Source organism: Pteronotus mesoamericanus, unplaced genomic scaffold (assembly GCF_021234165.1).
Source record: "Pteronotus mesoamericanus isolate MK-2021 breed Mesoamerican mustached bat unplaced genomic scaffold, CSHL_Meso_final contig_166, whole genome shotgun sequence".
Lineage (NCBI taxonomy): Eukaryota > Metazoa > Chordata > Mammalia > Chiroptera > Mormoopidae > Pteronotus > Pteronotus mesoamericanus.
In genome coordinates this window covers 786,988-802,940 of record NW_026555066.1, presented here as the reverse complement: position 1 = coordinate 802,940, position 15,953 = coordinate 786,988, and the positions used below count along the sequence as shown (strand labels likewise).

General features: G+C 36.7%; 1 protein-coding gene across 2 annotated transcripts in view; it reads left to right on the top strand.

The window, feature by feature from the left end:
• The window catches only part of PHF8 (PHD finger protein 8), a 92,754-nt gene that overhangs the window by 70,558 nt on the left and 6,243 nt on the right, over nucleotides 1-15,953 (top strand). For both annotated transcript variants that reach the window (XM_054565727.1, XM_054565726.1), the window contains 2 exons: nucleotides 2,421-2,516; nucleotides 14,601-14,710. In XM_054565727.1, the coding sequence (XP_054421702.1) occupies nucleotides 2,421-2,516; nucleotides 14,601-14,710 (206 nt within the window). The remainder of the gene's footprint in view (nucleotides 1-2,420; nucleotides 2,517-14,600; nucleotides 14,711-15,953) is intronic.

Below are 15,953 nucleotides of genomic sequence, written 5' to 3'. Positions count from 1 at the left end.
TTATAGTCTTTGTACAGTAAGCCCAATGTCTACATTATGGACAGTTTTATCAATATCTTTTTTTAATAGATGAAGCATAATTTTCTGTTTCTTTGCATGCCTCATAATTTTTTGACTATTATAATGTAACTCTAGAAGTCATATTTTTCTTCCTTCCCAGAGTTTGCTGTTGGTTATTCTGGGCTACAGTTATGTATTTATGTAGTCACATTGCAAACGATTTTTTTGCAAAGATTGTATTCCTTGATATTTTCTGATGGAAATTTCCTTAAATGTATAAATTAAGCAGCCTTTTTCTTTGGTAAGCATTCTCCTTGTTGTAAGTTTTTGATTAGATTCCATAGTGCCCAAAATGTTGATTTTTACACTTTTGGTCAGCTTAATGGTTGCATCAGAGGAAGGACAGATTTTTGGAGCTCCCAACTCCACATTTTGGGAAGCATCACGTCTTGCACACTTAATATTTTTATGATAATATTTATTTATTTGTTTGTTTAATTTTTCAAATACATTTGTCTCCATTTACCCGCCACCACTTTCCCTTGCCCCACTCCCCTCACTCTTCCCCCCCTTAATCCTTCCCCACCTTGGCTTCATCCATGTGTCCTTCACACCTGTTCCTTGATCTGACCCTTCCTCTTCCACTCCCTGCTACCCTCCTCCCTCCCTCCCTCCCGTCCCTGTTGATTTCTTCTTTCTTCAATGTTGCCGGTCATATTTTCCTTGCCTGCTTGCTTTGCTGATTAGGTTCCACTTATAGGTGAGATCATACACTATTTGTCTTTCACCGCCTGGCTTACTTCACTTAGCATAATGCTCTCCAGTTCCATCCAAGCTGTCACAAAGGGTAGTAGCTTTTTCTTTCTTTCTGCTGCGTAGTAGTCCATTGTGTAAATGTATCATAGTTTTTTGATCTACTAATTTACTGATGGGCACTTAGGTTGCTTCCAGCACTTGGCTATTGTAAATTGTTGCACACTTAATATTTTTAACATGCATATTTTACTTGTATTTTCTTTAAATGTCTAAAGTTATTACTTACATTTTAGCTCCTCTTGAATAAGACATTAACCTTAGAATAGAATTTCTTTTTCATGTTACTTTATGCACATTATGTCTTAGTCCTCACAATTTTGCAAGGCAGATGGTATCTATTCAATTTTATAGGTGAAGCTAGAAGACTTAGGAAATTTCTCTTAGGCTATAAAGATTGTCGGTCACTTTGGATTTCAAAGTAATTGTCTGGTTCCGACACTCAAGGTCTTTCTACCACACCACACTTCTTTCCTTGAGGTGAGAAAACCTTTCAGATCCAACAAAATAACATTGACAACCATTGGGGCTAGCAAGGATGGATGGGACCTCTCTCAAACAACTCTGCTACCAGTAGTCATTTCTTTCTAGGGACAATCAATGACCCCTCTTTTAAAAATCTTTGTAAGCCAGGAGACAGGGGTTTTACCTCCTTGTTCAAGAAGGAAGGCCTGAAAAAGGGGCTCATTTCCCTTCAAAGAGGCCCTCCTGGGAGGAAGTGGGAGATTGGATTCCTCTGATGAAGTGTAATTCTAGAGAAATTTGAAGCTGGTCATTGGAAGGAAGTTTTTGATCTTACTTTGCTTCTCTTTTAGTTTTAGCAGCAGCAGCAGAGTTTGACTTCATCAATAGGACTTTTTTTTTTTAGACTACCTTCCCATTAAATTCTATAGATGTTGCCTGGGGGATTGTAAGGAGAGTGTGATAAAACTGGATGTTTGCGTGTATTTGTATAGTATGAGATGCTTGTATATGTTTTGTCTTTCAGAACACTCAGTTCCTGCAATCTTGTTCAAAATTCATCCCAAATAGTCTTTTTGTTCCCATTTTGTGAATGTGTGTACCATTCTTTTTTCATTAATTCAGCACTTACTGAGCACCTATTCTACGTTACATTAGGTTCCCTTAGTTTGAAATCAAACAATACATATTCCCGTCTTCTTGGTAAATTGGAAGTGACAGATTTACTAATTCTCTCTTAAGCACTATATATAATAAATAACTCCAGTAGGGGCACACACAGGATAGTATGGAGAGATGAGGAGGCATCTGAATCAGATTAGAAAAATGAGGAAGGCCGGAGGAAGTGAATGTAGAGCTGAATTTTGTAGGGTCAGTAAAGTAACTCATGAAGTTACTCACTAAATGAATGTTGTGTGAGTGAATTAGAATCAGATCACGCTGGGAGAAGGACATTCACAGCAATGGTGCAAAAGTAGAAAGGCATGAAAAATATGTGGCACATTCAGGAACTCCTTCATTTGAATGTGGTGGATTAAGTAAAGGGTGTACTTGTGGAGGGGTGGTAGGAACTGAGGTGTGTATCATTCTGTTTTCACCCTTCTGGATGAGATCTCAGTTTACATTGCTTTTCCCTCTCACTGCAGTTTACCCTTCCCTGGAGTCTGATGATGATGACCCTGCTTTGAAATCTCGACCCAAGAAAAAGAAGAATTCAGATGATGCTCCATGGAGTCCTAAAGGTGATCTATAGTCTGTCCTTAAACTCTGTAGGGGTGGTTGGGGGGAAAATAGGCTGGAGGTAGGTGGGATATTTAATATAGGAAGACATTATTCAGTCACTCATTTGCCAATTTAGCAAACTGTGCCTGCTGTGTGCCAGGTATTAGGTGCTGGAGCAAAAATGATCAATGAGACACAGTTCATGCACTCAGTTCAGCAAAGCCAGAGGTGTTGGAACACTTTGCTTCTGATATTATATGGCTTGAGATGAAACAAGGAAGACCTTGAACAGATTTTAGCAAGCAGTCTAAGGCTTCTGAGAACATTCTGCTACCATCATCATAGCCCTTTGCCAATAATAATTTCAAAGGAGGGAAATTATGCTGACTATTGAGCTCTACAAGGCCCAAGACTCCTTAGACTGTCACTTACACTGGCTGAGAGGCCATCTCTGAGAAAGGAAGAGAATGATCATTGAGTTGAACATGGAATTTAGGAGATAATGAAAGAATTTTATTCTTCTCATTGGCTGGGTGGTTTTCACATTGGAGGGTGTGTCAGTTGGCTTTTGCTGCTTGTTCAGCTACCCAAAACTTAATGGCTTAGAAAAACAACAGTTAGTCATTTCTCATAATTCTCCATATTGACTGAGCTGCTCTTCCAGTCTGGACCAGATTGGCTGGGGCTGGATGATCTGAAAATGTCTCCCTCAGGTGTCTGGGACCGAACTTGGTTTGGCTGGGGCCTCTTTACATGTGGTGCTTTATCCACAAGGAGGCCATCCCAAGCTTTTTCACAAGGTAGCAAGTACAAGGGTATCCAGCATCAAGACAGAACAAATCCCAGCATGCGAACACTTTTCTAGCCTCTGCTTGTGTCATGTTTCCCATTGTCCCATGGGCTAAAGCAAGTTGCATGGTCCAAGCCTTGATTTCAAGGGTAGAGAAGTAGATTCCATCTCCTGAAAGGGGGAGCTGCAAAATTCTCATGCATACTAGGAGATGTGAGCAAATTGAGAGCCATTATTGCAGCAGACTGCCACAGAGGGTGCTGGCATCTCAGTACCTGTGTTCCCCAAGGGAATAAAGGGCCTGCTATCTCCACCTCACCTTGTTTGGCCTTTCTGGTGTTTGCCTGGGTTTGGGAGAGTGGGGTGGCAGGGCAGCTCTGGAAGGTGTTCTTGTAGTGTGTCAGTCAACAAACATTTCTTTTTTCTTTTTTCGGTCCAGTTTTATGATTTTATTTTTTCCTATAGTTTCTGTCTTACTAACATAATAGAAAATTTGGAAAATACAGAAAATAGAAGAAAGTGTAAAAAAGAAACCACCCATGATTCTGCCACCCAGAAGCAGCCACTGTTAATGTTTTGACATATTTCTTTCTAGCCTTTTTTCTTGTGCATTTTTATTTTTATGGTTGAAATCACCTTATGTATAAATCGTATATCCTACTTTAACATTGTTTTGTCCTTTATTCAAAATAATGTGTGTAATGTGTGTATCTGGTAGCAAATCAAATAGTACAGAGGAGTTTAGGATGAAATACAATGGTCTTCTACCTTTGCTTTTTCCACCTACAATCCCTTTCCTGCAAGGCAACCTCACAGTTTTCATTTTTGTTGTAGTGACTTCCAAAACTCAATATTATAGGGTTTATAACATAATTTCCTGATTTATTAACTTAACCTCTGTTTCTCTTTCCATCAGCTTCTGGCCGTCTCTCTGAATTACCTATGCTCTAAGATACGGACATTAGGGATGCTATTTTTTTTTTCCTTTCCTCTAACCATCTATGAGCCACACTTTTTCATTTATACTGTCAAGATTGTTAATATTTACACTGCCTTGTGAATAACACTCTACATTAACTAGAAGTTGAGTGTAAAAGTCAAAAACCAATAAATATACCCGACCTTTTAAGTTAATATTATATCATAAGCACATCCCTATGCCATTGTTTATGAATAATATTTTTGTGGTTACAAAGTATTCTGTAACATAGATGAATCTAATTTTCCTAACTTCTCCTTTGATGTGGGGCATTTAGCTAAGTCTCAAGTTTTCACAATTAGTGATAACATTTGGGGTAAACATCTTTTTATGCAAATGTTTGTATATCTGATTATTTACTTAGGATGGATCTCCATGAAACTCCAGAAGGGCCAAAGTATATGAAAAAAGTGTATGGGCATACAGTGCAAAGTTGCTCCAACCCCTGTTCCACAGCCTTCCCATTTTCTACCTGGAGTCAGCCACTGTTAAGTTTCATGTTTATTCTTTCAGAGGTAGTTTATGCATATACAAGTAAACACACATATATTTTTTATTTCCCCCTCTTTTTTTACTCAGTTGGAAGCATACTTTGTGCACGGTTATGTCCGTTACTTTTCTCACTTAATGGTTACGTCTTAGAGGTTGTTTACACACCCACAAGCAATGCAATCTGTTAATATGAACTTTTCAAGAGCTCTTTATATGTATTACCCAATTGCTTTTCAGAAAGGTTGTACTAGTGTACACTCTTACCAGCTATGTGTGAGGGCACTTGTTTATGAATCCTCACAGGCATTGAGCATATCAGTTAGGAATAGTGGTTTCCTGTAACAGTAGCCTATCAGGCATTCTTTGTGAATGCTAATCCCCTCAGAGTCAAAAGGTGGCTGCTTTACCTCCAGCCAGAGGTCTCTGAGTTATGGTCAGGAAGAGAGGAAGAGCAAAAGGAAAAGGCCTGCTGAGCACCCCTACCCAACGAGTTTTAAGTTCCACCTTTTTAATATCATCTTTGGCTGAAATTGTGTCATATGGCCAAGATTATCTGCCAGAAAGGCCAGGAAATGCAGTTTTTAGCTAGGTACATTTCTGTCCCACGAAATCATGTGTTTTGTTAGTAAGCAAGAAAGGGAAAATGATACTAGGTTGAGAACAAGCAGTTGCTACCTTGATTTTTTTTTCATTTTGGGTAATACATAAGCAAACAGCAGTATCTTATTTTTATTTCCTTGATTAAACTTTCCTATATGTTCATAGTAGCATTAGAATTTTTTTGTGAATCTTATTTCTGACCTTTGCCCTTTATCCATGTATGTGTTCAAGCTTTTCAAATTGCCCATTTTATATAGTGAGGAAATAGTTATCCTTCATATATGTATGTAACTTTTTTATGGTACTTTCCCTTGATTCTACATTTAAAAATCTGAATATTTCTATATAGAAAGTGGACCTGATCCATTGTGTCCCCATTCAGACAGCAGGTAATGTACACCTTTGTAGTTTTAATTTAAATGTATGCATATATGCATGTCTATTTCTGTAGATAGAAAGTTGATAACTTTTATCATATTTTCAAAGTGGACTCTTAACATCAAAAGATTGTAGCATTCTACTAAGGGTATTCTCATTTAAATAAGAACAAGACAAATATGCCCACCATCACTGCTATTAGCATTGTTCTAGAAGTTCTAGACAACGTAATTAGGAATGAAGCAGAAATAAGAACTGTAACTATTGGAAATTAAGAGACCAGATTAAATAGGATTCCTTCCTGAGGGTGGGAATCCTATTTATTTTTGTCCTTTAAAGTCTTTGTAGCACCTTGCATACTGCTTGGCACATGTGAGATGTTCAATAAGTATTTGACAAGTGAAAGAACTATGATTGTATAAATAGAAAATGCAAGAGAACCAACTGAAAAAACTGTTAGAACTAATGTAAGAATTCAGTAAATTGGGTAATCATTGAATATAAACCAGGTATCCAAAAATCAAGAATTGTTATATATCATTAATAACCATAATGCACTGAGAAAAAAAAGATTCTATTGATAACAACAATCGCATAAAATACACAAGAATACACAAGAATAATCACATAAAATACACAAGAAAACTGCACTGAGTTTTCTTCCTGTAGGTTCCACACATAATTGGACTGAGGAACTTAAAAGAATATGAATAAATACAATTGTACCATTGACCTGGTTAGAAAGACTGAGTGTTTTAAAAGGTCATTAATTAAATGTATATGTTTAACACTATCCCAGATCAAAATCGTAATGGAATTTGGTGTTGAACTCATTCTAAAATTAACTTAAAAGAGTAAAAGGTATGATTAGAGTTTTGGAATAGAAAAAGTAAATGAAAAGAAATTAGTCTTATAAGATGTTTAAATATATTACAGTGTTACAATAATCAAGTTAATGTGGTTACAAGAACAAGAATAATCAGTAAATATTATACCTTTTTTATGTTTAAAAATTTTTATCATGAAACATTTCAAATATACACAAAATTATAAAGGTTAATATCATGAATATCCATACGTTTATCACCCATATTTAATGATGATTATTTTGCTCTATTTGCACATCCTTTATTTCAAGGCATTTTTATTGAGACATCATAAGTGTATATCTCCTTGCTGTTCTTCTGTCTAGTTGTCCTATCCATTATTGAAAGTGGGGCATTGAAGTCTTCAATTGCTGTTGAATTATTTTTTTCTCCCTTGAGTTCAGTCAGTTTTGGCTTCATGTATTTTGGGGCTCTTGTTTTAGGTGTGTATATGTTTAAAACTTATATCTTATTGATGGACTGATTCTTTTATCATTATGAAATATCCCTTCTGTGTCTCTAATAACAATTTTTGTCTTAAAACCCATTTTGTCTGATATTAGTATAGCCATTCAGTTTCTCATTTGGATGTCTTCATGGTATATCTTTTTCCATCCTTTTATTTTTATCTGTGCCTTGAATCTAAAGTGTGTTTCTTGTGCCCTGACCAGTGTGGCTCAACTGGTTGGGTGTTGTCCCACAAAGCAAGAGGTTGCTGGTTCGATTCCTGGTCAGGGCACGTGCTTGAGTTGCAGGTCTGGTCCCTGGTTGGGGTGCATATGAGAGGCAATGGATTGATGTTTCTCTCGCACATTAATGTTTCTCTCATTCTCTTTCTCCCTCCCTCCTTCTTTCTATAAAAATAAATAAACTTAAAAAAAAGTATGTGTCTTGTAAACAGCATATAGTAGGATTATGAGTTTTTATCCATTCTGCAAATCCCTTGCCTTTTAATTGCAGGATTTAATCCACATATACTTAATGTAATAACTGGGAAAGTAGGGTTTGCATCCATTTTTCTGTATGTTTTCTCTGTGTTTTATTTTTTTACTCATTAATTTTTCCATTGCTGCCTTCTTTTGAGCTTTTTCTACTTTCTTGTGTCCCACTTTAATTTAGATTAATATAATATCAACTTAATTTCAATAGTATACAAAAACTTTACTCTTCTATAGTTCCATTCTCCTTTATGCTATTACTGTCACAAATTATACCTTTATACTCTGTATACCCATGAACATAGAGTTATGATTATTGCTTTATGCAGCTGTCTTTTTAATTAGATAGGAGGAAAAAAAGAGCTACAACAAAAATATGTTTATACTTTCTTTTATATTTACCTATTTACCTTTCTTTTATATTTACCTATGTAGTTACCTTTCCTAATGTTCATTATTCAGGTGGATTTGATTTACTGTATACTGTTCTTTTATTTTAACCTGAAGAGCTTCTTCCAGCATTTTTATAGGGGGCAGGTCTAGTAACAATGAACTTGTTTTGCTGGCTCTAGAATTCTGGGTTGACAGTGTTTTTCTTTCAGCATTTTGAGAATCCCTTATGTGTTAAGAGTCACTTCTGCTTTGCTGATTTCAAGGTCCTCTCTTTGTCTTTGGTTTTGGTTATGATGTATAGTCTCTTAGAGTTCATTCCAACTTACTAATAGTTTGTTGAACTTTCTTAGGTGTATAGGTTAATGGTTTTCATCAAATTTGGAAAAGTTTCAGTGACTGTTTCTTTAAATAATCTTTATGCCCCTTTCACTCTTTTCTTTTAAAAATCTCACATGCATATGTTGGTAAATTTGATGGCATCTCATACGCCTCTTTGTCTCTGCTCATTATCTTCATTTATTTTAGTTGTTCCTCATCAGACTGGAAAAATGTCAACCTATGTTTAAGGTTACTAATTCTTTTTTTTTTTTTAAAGCCTCACCTAAGGGTATTTTTCATTGCTTTTGGGGGAGCTAGAGAAACATTGATGTGAGAAACATTCACTGATTGCCTTCTTGTAAATGCCCCAACCGGGGACTGAACCCACAACCTGGTTATGTACCCTGATTGGGAATCAAACCCGTGATTCCAACGAACTGAACCACACCAGCCAGGGCTCAAGGTTACTAATTCTTCCTTCTGCCTGCTCAAATCTGCTGTTGAAACCTTCCAGTGAAATTTTCATTTCAGTTATTTTACTTTTCAACTTTAACATATGTTTGTGTCCTTCATATACTTTCTGTCTAGTGGTACTTTCTAATGGTGAAACATAATTCTCATACATTCTTTTAATTCTTTATACATGGTCTCCTTTATGTCTTTGAACATGTTTAGACTAGCTGATATGAAGTCTTTGTTTAATGAGTCCAGCTTTCTTTGTTAAGTCAGGTGCAGTGTTTATCGGTTGCTTACTTTCCTGTGTATGCATATACTTTCTTAGTTCTTTGCATATCTTGTAATTTTTTAAAAAGTTTTTATTTATTTATTTTTAGAGAGGAGAAGGGAGGGAGAAAGAGAGGGAGAGAAACATCAATGTGTGGTTGCATCTCACGTGCCCCCTGCTGGGGATCCAGCCTGCAACCGAGGCATGTGCCCTGCACTGGGAATCGAACTGGAGACCTTTCACCTTGCAGGCCAGTGCTCAATCCACTGAGCAACATCAGCTAGGGCTCTTGTAATTTTTTTTGAAAACTGAACATTTTAAATAATGTGTCAACTCTGGAAATCATATATGCCCCACTCTACTTTCCAGGGTTTGTTTTGTTGCTACTTGGTATTTGTTTGTTTATAGAATTAGTTCAGAAAAGTCATTAAAGTATATATTTTTATTTGTAGCTACTGAAGTCTCTACTCAGTTAGCTTAGTGGTCATCTAATGATTGAACAGAAATTCCTTAACTGCCTACAGTCAGTAAATCTCCCAGTGCTAGATAAGGGGCTCTATGTGCCTTCAACATGCAGACAGGCAATTTACAACTTTCTTTAGGCTTCCTGCTTTTTCAGGGCCTCAAAATCAGCCAGAGATGAGTGCTTAGGGCTTTCTCAAGTCTTTCCTGATCATGCACATAGACCCTAAGAATGCTTATGGCCTTCTAGATTCCCATAAATCCCCAGTGGATCTCCCATTCTCAGCTTTTCTCTTTAAACTTTTGGGTTAGTCTATTGTTTGCCTCAACTGTTGTCCATCCTTGTAAGAGCTGTGACATTAAGCATTTGCCTTTACGTACTTTTGATAAATACCCTCTAGAGAGAAGCTTTAGCATTAGGCTTTGAAAGAAAGTTCCAGCTGCTTTCTGTTCCCTACATTACTGGGAATTTTTGCTTTTGTTTTTCAAGGCAGCTTCTGAGCTTAGGAGACCTGGATGGGTCTAGAACAAGTTAAAATGCCACAAAGGTCATTGCCCTTACTGAGATTTAGCAGTTTTTGTGTGTGTTTTTTTAAATTTTATTTTTCAATTATAGCTTACATTCAGTATTATTTTATAATGGTTTCAGGGGTACCACTAGGGTTTAGACAGTCATATATTTTACAAACTGTTCACACTGGTATTTCTAGTATCTTCCTAGCACCATACAGAGTCATTATAATATTTTTGACTATATTCCCTATGCTGTACTTTACATCCCTGGGACTACTGTATGATTAACAATTTGTATTTCTTCATCCCTTCATCCTTTTTACTCGGTCTTCCCTCCCCTCTGGCAACCATCAGTCTGTTCTCTGTATCTATGAGTCTGTGTTTATATTTTGTTTGTTCATTTACTTTGCTTTTATGATTCCACATACAAGTGAAATCATATGGTATTTGTGTCTCTCTGTGTGACTTATTTCACTTGGCATAATACCCTCTAGGTCCATCAATGCTGTTGCAAATGGTAAGATTTCTCTATTTTTAATGGCCGAGTAATATTCCATTGTATATATGTACCACAGGTTTTTTTATCCACTCATCTATTAATGGGCAATTAGGTTGCTTCTATATCTTGGCTATTGTAAATAGTGCTGCAGTGAACATAGGTGTGCATATATTAATAGTCTTTCTAATTAGTTTGTTGCAATTCTTCATATATATATATATCTTAAAGTACAAGGGCTGGGTCATAAGGCAATTCCATTTTTAAGTTTTGAAGTTTCCTCCATACTCTTTTCCATAGTGGCTGTACTAATCTGCATTCCTGCTGACAGTGCATTAAGGGTTCCCATTCCTCCACATCCTTGCCAGCACTTACTGTTGGTTGATCTATTGATGATAGCTATTCTGACAGTTGTGAGGTGCTATATCACTCATTGTGGTTCTAATTTGTATTTCTCTGACAATTAGTTATGCCGAGTATCATTTCATACGTCTATTGGCCTTCTGTATGTCCTCTTCAGAGAAGTGTCTATTCAGCCACTATGGAAAACAGTATGAAGGGCTGTCAAATGTTTAAAATTCATTTTACATTTGGGTTGTGTGGTGTTTGTTCTTTGATGTTGAATAGGTTCTTTATAAATTTTGGAGATTAACCCCTTAATGGATGTGTCATTGGCAAATCTCTCAATCATTAGGTTGTCTTTTTGTTTTGTTGATGGTTTCCTTTGTTATACAAAAACTTTTCAGTTTGATATAATCCCGTTTGTTTATTTTTTTTCTTTTGTTTTTCTTACCCCAGGAGATATATCATAAAAAAATATTGCTAAGAGAAATATTGGAGATTTTACTGCTTATGTGTTCTACTAGAAGTTTCATGGTTTCAAGTCATACCACATTAGAGTCTTTAATCCATTTTGAATTTTTTCTTTTATATGGTGTAAGAAGATAATCTAGTTTCATTTTTTTCCACGTATCTGTCCAATTTTGCCATCAACATTTACTGAATAGAGTGACTTTACCCCATTGCATCTTCTTGCCTCCTTTGTCATATATTAATTACCATATAGGTGTGGGGTTTATTTCTGGGCTCTCTGTTATGTTCCATTAATCTGCGTCTGTTTTTATGCCAGTACCATGCTGTTTTGATTACTAGGGTCTTGTAGTATAGTGTGATATAAGGTAGCATGATACCTCCAACTTTGTTATTTCTCAATATTGCTGTGGCTATCTGGGGTCTTTTGTACTTCCACATAAATTTTTGGATAATTTGTTCTAGTTCTGTGAAAAATGCCATGGGTATTTTGGTGGAAATTGTATTGAATCTATAGATTGCTTTGGGTAGTATAAACATTTCAATGATGTTAATTCTTTCTATCCAGGAGCATAGTATGTGCTTCCATTTTTGTATCTTCTTCAATTTCTTTCTTCAGTGTCTTATAATTTTCTGAGTACAGGTTTTTTTTACCTCCTTGCTTAAGTTTCTTCCTAGATATTTTTTGATGCAATTGTAAATGGGATTGTTTTCTTAGTTTCCCTTTCTGATAGTTTGTAATTGGTGTATAAAAATGCAGTCTACATCCAAATATTTATTTTGTGTTCTGCTACTTTACTAAATTCACTTATCAGTTCTGGTAGTGTTTTGGAGGAATCTTCAGGGTTCTGTGTATATGGTATCATGTCATCTGCAAATAATTAGTTTTACTTCTTCCTTTTCAATTCGGATGGCCTTTATTTCTTTGTTGTTGTTTTTTTTCTTTTTGATTGTTGTGGCTAAGACTTTGAGTACTACAAATGAGCCTTGTTTTAAAACCACTTCATGTACAAAATTATAGAGAACAGTATATATTTTTTAAAGATTTTATTTATTTTTAGACAGAGGGGAGAGGGGAGAAACAGAGGGAGAGAAACATCAATGTGTGGTTGCCTCTCTCACGCCCCCTACTGGCGACCTGGCCCTCAACCCAAGCATGTGCCCTGACTGGGAATCGAACCAGTGACCTTTTGGTTCTCAGGGTGGCATTCAATCCACTGAGCCACACCAGCCAGGGCTATAGAGAACAATTTAAAATATACCTGTGAATCCATATCTGAAAATTGTGCATTAACACTTTTGCTAAATTTGCTTCAGATCATTCTTTAAACAGATACTACCTTTAAAGAAAAGACTTCAACCTCCTGAATTGCCTGTTTTGGAATCTGCACACATTTATACAGAAAGTCTCCTTTGTAGTAATAATAGCTAACCAAGTAATCTTTAAATGTATTTCAGCACCACCGCTACTTCCTTTTTTTCTACGACATTGATTTTTTTCTTTAATTAAAAATAGAGACATTAGTACAATGAATTCTCATATACCCATCACTGAGAATCAATAGTTATCAATATTTTGCCATATTTGATTAATCTGTAACTTTTTTTTTTCAAAATTGTCTGTGCTCTAAAGCAAATCCCATGTATTATGTCATTCCTTTCCCCCTATGCTTCAGTATGCATCTCTAAAAATATATGGACATTTTCTCAAAAAAAAAATCACAATTCTGTTTTCATGAATAACAAAATTAATAATAATTTGATTACTTCTTGATGTTATCCAGTACTAAGTCCGTAATCAAATTTCATCAATTGTCTGACTAAAAAATGTATTTTTACAGTGGATTTGTTTAAATCAGAATCTGAGTAGGATCCATATTGTTTGGCTGTCATACCTTTTTAAAAAGACTTTATTTATTCATTTTTAGAGAGAGGGGAAGGGAGGGAGACAGAGAGGGAGAGAAACATCAGTGTGCGGCTGCCTCTCCAGCGTCCTCCCACTGGGGACCTGGCCCCCAACCCAGGCCTGTGCCCTAGACTGGGAATCGAACCGGTGACATTTGGTTCAATTCACTGAGCCACACCAGCCAGGGCTAGCTGTAATACCTCTTGAGTCTCTTAATATAGACCTGTGCCCCTACTTTTTGTCTCATGCTATTGATTTGTTGTTAAAAAAAAAACCAACAACCTTGTGTAACTGTTCTGTAGCACATTCTACCTTCTAGGTGTGTTTGCTTCCTTGTGACATTGACATTTTACTGAAACCATGCCAGGTATTTTGTAACATGTCTGATTGTTTTCTCATGGTGTCATTTAACTTATTCTTTTGTATCTGTGTTTCCTCAAAACTGGAAGTAATATGAGCTGCTTGCTTGATTTTAGGTCTTTGTCAAAACTACTTCCAGGTGATACTGTGAATTTACTGTTGTATTGCATCTGGCATTGCATGGAGTTGTCTGTCTCACTATTACTTATAATAAGATTAATACTGGGGTAAGGGGGTGATTTCCTGACCTCACCCTTGTAAAGTTGTTTTTTTCTTCTTGAGACTAGCAAGTTACTTGTGAGATAACACTCTGGTACTGTATGAATATCCAATGCCTTAGAATCACCTGTGATTTTCTAATTTTGTCATTCCTGCTACATTATTAGCTGGCATTCTTCTGTAAAGAGCTTTTCTCATCATCCAGGGATTTGGTTATACTGAAATATACTTCCTATGTAACTATTTTTTTATTCAAGATTGTTAAGTCTACAAGAAGATGATCTTCAGTAGCTCATAGCCTGGTTGTGTATAAAACACACATCAACATTAGGGTATGAGACAAAATTGTATGTTAAATGTAGTAAGTGACTTGTACATATTATTAAGTTCAGGGGAGGGAGAGCTAGAAAGGTCCTGGAGGTTTGCATAGAAGCTTGATTTCAGTTTACCTTAGAAGGACGGGCAGGTTTTGAAGACATGGACAAAGGGAAGAAGGTACTCCAGGCAGTGTGGATGGTGAGGATATAAAGGCACGGGAAGAGATGATGAGCTGTGTATATTCTGAAGGTGTCAGGAGGAGCTGAGAATATGGGTATGGAAATAAGGTTGGTAGGTAGGCCAGGAGCAGAACATGGACAACCTTAAATGCCAGTTTAGGGAGGTTGACCTTTGTCCTTTAATAAGTTTGTGCTTTGTGTACTTTAGGCATTTGTGAATTAGCTTCTTACATTATGGGAAGAAAAATTTGGCTTTATTAAAGCCAAAAGCCGGAAGACCAATGAGGGCATCTTTGGGGGGACTCAGAGATAGGAAATATGGTTGGCATTCAGATAAATGTCTACATCCTCTTTCCTCTGCAGCCCGTGTGACCCCAACTCTACCAAAGCAGGACCGTCCTGTGCGGGAGGGGACCCGGGTAGCTTCCATTGAGACAGGTTTGGCTGCAGCAGCTGCAAAGCTGGCCCAGCAGGTAGGTGCTTACACTTAAGCAATGGACCTGGTACAGACCTTAGTTTGACTTAGAGCCTCAAAGCTCAGAGCTTCAGGCTGATAGGGTCTCACGGTTATCTCATTGGGGAGTAGATAACCTTTGAACTTTATCCATGACAGTATCCTAGCCCCTTCTAGGTCCTCCATATCCCAACTCAGAAGCTACTTCTACAGGTCATGCAGTTGACATGATTTAGGATGAAAGTAAATAGGGGGCCCAGAGAAAAGCCCCTGCTTCTTTGAATGTGTTAAAACCTCTCAGATGAGAAACACCAGGTCTGTCCTTGAGTGAGAGCATTTGCCTTTAGATGAAGCCCCGAGGAGGTGACTCAGTTAAGTATACTCAAGTTCTTAGCCATCTACTAGTACTAGAATTTGGTTTTTTAGGGGAGAGGCTTTTCTTGTCCTCTATACCAAAAATTATTGCCTTGATTTTTACTCCCTGTTTCCCAAGAGCACTTCACCCACTAAGTTTTGGCCTAAAGGGTCACTTCACTGGAATGAAGTTTTATCTGTTAGCATATTAGCATTTGCAAACTTCTTTAATGTGTACAATGTGCTCAGCAACCCTGGGAGCAGTTGAGGGGAATCCTCTGGTTATCTCCTTACAGACATCCCCTTAGCTTGTTATGCCACATCCTGTAGCTTAGAGCATTCATTGAGCATCTGTTTTATGTTAGGTGCTTTGTGTGTACAGTGTCTCATGTAATCTTCCCAGTACCACTTTTCAATAGGTGATATTTTCATCATTTTACAGGTGAAGAAAATGAGGCTCTCTTTAAGTGACTAGTCCAGAATAATACAGCCAGTAGATGGAGGAGACAAGATTCAAACTCACATCCTTTAACTTTCCTGTTCCTTGCTATTTAAATAAAATGAAATTGTTAAGCACTTATATAATTCAGTAATTATATCCTATTTAAATAAAATTTAATAGAATGATGTTTTTAATATGATGTTCTATGGCACTTTAGAGTTGCTTAGAAGTGTCTTGGAAGTTATTGTTGGGAGCCAGCAAAGGCCCAAGCAGGCCAGGTGGCCCTTCTTTGACCAGAACTTTTCTCTGTTATGTATATCCTAGTGCCATGTAAAATGTAATTTGAAAAAAGGAGTTCTACTGTTTTCAAATAAACATTAAAAGTGTGAAAAGTACTCTTAGTATGTTCTAAGGAGATCACTTCTGTTTGGGTTATCAGGGATGACCTCAAAGAAGAGATTTTGAA